The sequence below is a fragment of the Strongylocentrotus purpuratus genome, unplaced genomic scaffold, assembly GCF_000002235.5.
Source record: "Strongylocentrotus purpuratus isolate Spur 01 unplaced genomic scaffold, Spur_5.0 spur5_scaffold_5, whole genome shotgun sequence".
NCBI classification, from domain to species: Eukaryota; Metazoa; Echinodermata; class Echinoidea; order Camarodonta; family Strongylocentrotidae; genus Strongylocentrotus; species Strongylocentrotus purpuratus.
Window position 1 is genome coordinate 24,058,362 of NW_022145611.1, and position 5,762 is coordinate 24,064,123.

The 5,762-nt window shown below is 37.2% G+C and overlaps 1 protein-coding gene across 1 annotated transcript; it reads right to left on the bottom strand.

Annotated features, from left to right (window-relative positions):
• LOC583754 (extracellular tyrosine-protein kinase PKDCC) lies at nucleotides 1-5,425 on the bottom strand. The gene is made up of 5 exons (XM_030999049.1): nucleotides 5,289-5,425; nucleotides 4,778-4,885; nucleotides 1,824-2,064; nucleotides 1,229-1,336; nucleotides 1-887 (listed from the first exon to the last, which is right to left on the bottom strand). Exons 1-5 carry the CDS (start codon nucleotides 5,310-5,312, stop codon nucleotides 616-618), a joined length of 753 nt encoding a protein of 250 aa, XP_030854909.1. The 5' UTR covers nucleotides 5,313-5,425; the 3' UTR covers nucleotides 1-615.
• Nucleotides 5,426-5,762: the final 337 nt, after the last annotated feature.

Consider the following 5,762-nt stretch of genomic DNA (forward strand, 5'->3'; position numbering starts at 1 on the left):
TTTTGTTTTAGATAATTTAATACGAAATTTAGTTAGGCCTACACAAAAATTAATTATTGTATTGCAATGTAGAAGCGATTAATTATTGAAAACAGCGAAAATCGATCTTCTCACGGTAATAATAATTACACGGTATGCCACTGTATGTAATAAATTTCATTTATACAGTGATTCACTGATTATGGTAACAGATAATTATGAAAGATTCGCTTTCCCCGTCAGCGGAAAGCAATTTTTAAAGATTACGATGAACAATAAGATAATAAGATTAATTCTTGTAATCATAATTATTTTCATAGTTATTGCCATGCACGAAGCACGTATACATAATGTTTGCTGGAGGATACACCCGAATCACGGGCGATTTATAACCGATACAAAATTAATATGTTTAACTGTATTATCAAATTATTTTTAACCTTGTTTTCCTTCATTTCTGTTTTCACATGATTTAGATGTACATATTCCTGATCATGAGAGACAGTCCCGCTGCCGAAGACCACTGCAAGTTGTAGTATTAAATATTGATGTGAGGGTCAAACTTTATGCGGGGGCGTACACAGCTTTCATCTGCTGGATATACATTATACCACTGCAAAGCTTGTCCTGTTATTGTCACGTCGGAAACACAAAGATGGTATTTCCCTTGCTAGGTTGGATAGATTTCGAAATGCTTTTTTTGAAGTGGGCAATGTATCTTCCCGTCCATGTTCTCTCTGAGGACAAAACAAATGCACCACACTGTCGATCTCGAAGACACATTCTTATTGCTTCGTTCTCGTCGTGTACGGACAGTACACATGTCGCAGCGAGTTGTCTGGTTCTAGAACACCAGTAGTCCTCCCCTTCGATGATATTTTGATCATGGTATACTTGGTAGTGTGTATCTATAAGATGGATAATGGAGAAGAAAAAACCCGAAGACAATAAGGTTAGTTTATACGCATGTTTGGTGAAATGTGGAAAATTTTGTCTTTAAATTTCGACACGGGGTTCAAAGAAAATGCACACACAATTGTGTACACTATATTTCATGAAATCAGATCATGTTGACTCGGTTATCAAGAGTGCGTTATTTTCCTGACGAGAAACATTCTGTGATGTACAAGATTTTAAGGTTTTTCTTTTGAATACACGACTACGTAGTGATTACTATCATTATTACTTTTTTAATCTGTGTTGCCGATTACTTCTTCAAACTTGGAGCAATAAATCTCTATCTTCTTACCATTGATATCGAAGGTATGTGCTTGGTTCGTATATCTTCCCTGCTGATAGTGGTCGAGTATTGTCTGCATATGTTGCAAGCACTGTCTTGGAGACCAGGAAGATTTTTCTGAGAGTATAGAAAGAAGGATTATATTACTCTTAATGAATTTTAGTATATAAAGCTTCGTTAACAACTAAATGTAAGTTTTTCAAACTAGTATGCATGCATATTGGTTTTCAAGACAGATTTAGTGACCCTGTATGGTAATGACAATTGCCCTTTTCCCTACCTCAATCTCTCTTTTTATTTCGAGATCCGGCGCCTCACCTGATGCATTTCCAAGCTGGGAAGCAACTATATAGGTTTGATGATCATATATTTTGGATATTTTATAATATTTCTTGGCTTCCAAGATTAATGAAATCATGGACCCTCAGCGACTGGGTCCATGATGATACTTAGTTAACTTTTAACTTGTAACAAGCAAAGTGTAAGCCTAGTTAGGAAAGAAGATATTCATTGAATGATTTTTTTTTTTCTTCATAGAAATATATGCCTCTCTAAATATAAAATTGATAAACATTTTTTAGCTTGAGTAAGGAACTATACTTACTTGTATTATTGATAAGCTGTCCTATAAGTTCGCTCATCCCGGGTGGTTGTTCTAGCTGTAGGAAGACAAAGAACTTGAGGTAGGATTGCGCCATGTTGGACTTCTGACGGTAGTTGGAGCAGACTCCATTCTGACATAAGGCGTAGACCCTGTTGTCAGTCCCCATGTCGATGCCACAGTCTGAGCTCGTTGAGCACGATGGAAGATTGTCGTCGACATCATCGAGGTCGGCCAGTTTGATCTGCAAGATTATTGTATGATAAAAAAAGGGTTGAATAATATTGAGCAAAATAAGGAGAAGAAAGCATCTTGAGTTGTCTTGCTCCGAGCGCGTGAAGATGGCGAATAAAACTTTGAAAACTTTTTGGGTGACAGCCACTGATTGCTCAAGATGCAAGATTCAAGAATGAAAATGACTTCCTTCTAATAATCAAATAAACAAAAAAATGAAATATATAATTCCACTGGAGGAAGGAGGCGAAATCCCCTGAAAGCACGAGGGCTGCTCATACAAATGTGTTTTGTTTTATCTAAAAAAGAATAATATATTTTCGATATGCAGCTAAAATTGTGATGAATTTGGTAAAACATCGATGATTTAACTTGTCATAGTTATGATAGCTTATGGTAAGCAGTCGACTAGTTCGCAACATCCGAGTTCGAATCAAGTGCTGCATTTGCTGATTTTTTTTTGGAGATAATATATGTTTGTCATACAATACTAGTATCACTTATGCGTGATCACATTTTCTTCATTGTCATGTGATACTCATGTGTCCTAAACTTGTGTTTTCTTTGCAAGTAGGGATTCGTGTGAAAATTAGGACCCTTGTAAATCTTGAAGCGTTCCCAGCATGCAGCTGATAGTTTGATACGTGACTAGCCTGACCTAACGCAGTTTGACATCCTTTTTGATGATTTTGTAATCTGTGAGTATCAAAATAGCATCACATCAACACTTCGTAAAGGTTTGGCACGCTTGTTTCAAAACACCATTCAGTCCTACTTTCGTAAGTATGGGGTGGCGTTGGTGTATCCAGTAGAGGAAGGAGCAGGCGTACGTCCGCCCACCCAGGCACGTACTCAGGATTTTTTCAAGGGGGGGGGGGGGGGGGGGGGGGGTTTAACATTTATAAATCGGTATGAAAATTTCGCAACGACTCTGCCAGCCGCTGAATAAGCGTGGGGTGGGGGGTGGGGGGGGGGGGGGGGGGTAAGAGGTTACTTTTTTCTTTTTTTTTTATCCCAAAAAAAATCGCAACGACTCAGCCGACCGCTGAATAAGGGGGGGGGGGGGATAAGAGGACACTTTTTTTTTCTTTTTGGTCTCGAAATTTGGAAATTTGACATTTTGCTCAGTTGGGGGGGAGGGTAAGGTCACCTTTTTTAGGTCGGCCGTGGGCATAATTTTTCTTCTTTTTTTTTTCCTTTTTTTTTTCAAAAAAAAAAAAAAAAAAAAAAAAAAAAAAAAAATCAAAAGGGGGGGGGGGGGGGGGGTTTTAGGTTTTTTAGGGGGGTTTACGTACATAAAATTACCAAAGGGGGGGGGGGTTTAACCCCCAAACTCCCCCTGCGTACGCGCCTGCGCCCACCCCCCCCCCCGTATTTTGAAGGCACTGCAAATATGTAAATGAATGAATTAATGAATAATTAATAAATAAATAAATAAATGAATGAACAACTAAATAAACTAAAAGAATATATCAATCAATTAATCAATCAATAATGCATAAAATTTAATAGGATACGAATAAAGTAAATATAAATTAATAAAGTGAAAATGTCAATATTTGTAGTAGGTGGGGCTTCCAAGATCTCCTATCCCCCTTCCCATTTAGGGAAGGATGATCCACCCATCCATTTTCTAATTACTGGATATGCCTCTGGAAGATATGTTAGTGTGGCATCACATTCTATTTATTTTTGGATATAAATTATGTAGTATGGAAGATGAATCGTGATTATATGTTTTTGCTAATCAAAGCAGCCACGATAATATAAAAAGAGGTGATTACTTTGGATGATTTGGATGATTAGGCAGAGTGTGAGAAAAAATATCCGGGCAGGAAAATAGACCATGCATAAATCATTAGATGCAACATCTCGGAATAGAATTAGAAGCCCCTTCTCGCCGCACTCGTGCGTATCAAATATTAATGATTTAACTGTCCATCGGGAAACCTGAGGACGTTTCCTCATTCCGCATGAGTGCATTATGTCTCGTTAATGTTATCAAGGCTTAGACCAACGTCAACGCTCTATAGGTAGCTTGTCGAATCGAGGAAGAGATATGGTAAATCGAGTCTTATAATTTATGAACCATCTAGTTTGCAGATATAACATCAAAATCATCAGAAACTAATTGTACATTGATCCAGAAAAAATGAGTTTTCTTAGATTTTTTTTCTTCGGCAGATTATTGTTTAGTGATTAAGTCATTGCAAGAGCTCTTGATGTGCTAAAATCTGTATCATAAACTTAATTTAAAATTAATAACGATGGCGATTTCCTAACTTCTAACGGTAAGTTATTTCATAGTTTTGGGCCTGCGCATGCTCGATCTCCCAATGTTATTTTTGTTTTATGTGATGGGGCATGCAATAGAAGAGTTGTTTCGTCACACTGAGTGATAAAGTCAGTAAGGTTTACTACGAGACTGTCTTTATTTTATAATATTTTAACAAAGTGTAGGTTGTTCTTTTAAGTATAGCGGATCTATTTTAGTCTGTGTTTAAGGTTGCCGAAGTATATAAAGCCATGTTCGTATACGAGAAGGACGGAGCACATCATCTCTCTCGACTGGAGAGTATGACTCTGGAGGAACAAATTGCCCTGATCATGCCGATAATGTACGGGCGGAGTGGGAAAGAAAATAAGATGCCTTTCATCAAGCTATGAACTTAGGAAATTTAATATATACTTGGTGCATGTATAAGTGAATATATTCTTCCTACCTCTCCATCAACGATGACGAACTGAGAAAGCTTGAAGTCGTGAACGGCCATTGATCCCAATGGTGACTCAGCAAGATAGACCATCAGCCGACTTATACCAAGACATACCTGATATAGATCAGAGCATTACATGTCATTATAAAAATAGATCATTATTTTAATTTTTAAGAAGTCAGTGTCAGAAGGAATTAGCAGGGTCATCATTGAAAGACGATTGTTAACGATGATTACATGTTTTTTGTGTTTTTTCTGCAACATGGTACATAAAGAAAATAGTCACTAGTATTTACTTTGATTCGTCATTATAACGGTGATATCACAAAATCGCTAAAGATAATAACCATTCGCATGGGCTCTTTCATAACATCGCAATTTGACAAGCCTTTTCATGATTCTACATGCCTGTTGTTTTTGGTATATCCCATGTCATTAATAACATGCCAAATGTAGATTTATTCTTGCAATTGATGGACAGAATTGTAACGAATGAAATAAATAACAAGATACATACCCTGAGGCGGTCCTCCCATGGCATCTGAAGGAGATTGATAAAGGTAAGAGGTGTACCACGCTCTACTATGGCCAAACTTGAGGGCGTCTTAGAGCCTGACCCTCTGAACGGACCATCACCCTTGACACAGAAACCTAGAAGCTGCGGAAGAAAATGTAAAACGTTGATAAATATGATATCTAATGTAATGTATGTAATTTAAAAAATGTAGATTGAGCTGACTAAGTAGGAAAAGAAGATAAAAGACATAACAAAAAATGTGAAATGACACAGATAAGGCAAATACAGAAGAGGCGTTCATGTAGCAGTGATGATCCTAAGTCGATGTGATCTTTAACTCATTTTCGATATGTTCTAGATGGCAGTATTTCGAACATAATTATGTACTGAAAGATACGAAGAGAGAGAGAGAGAGATGAATGGATGTGGGGACGATTTTTTTTTCTTCTTCAATTTTACTTTCAGAAAGTAATG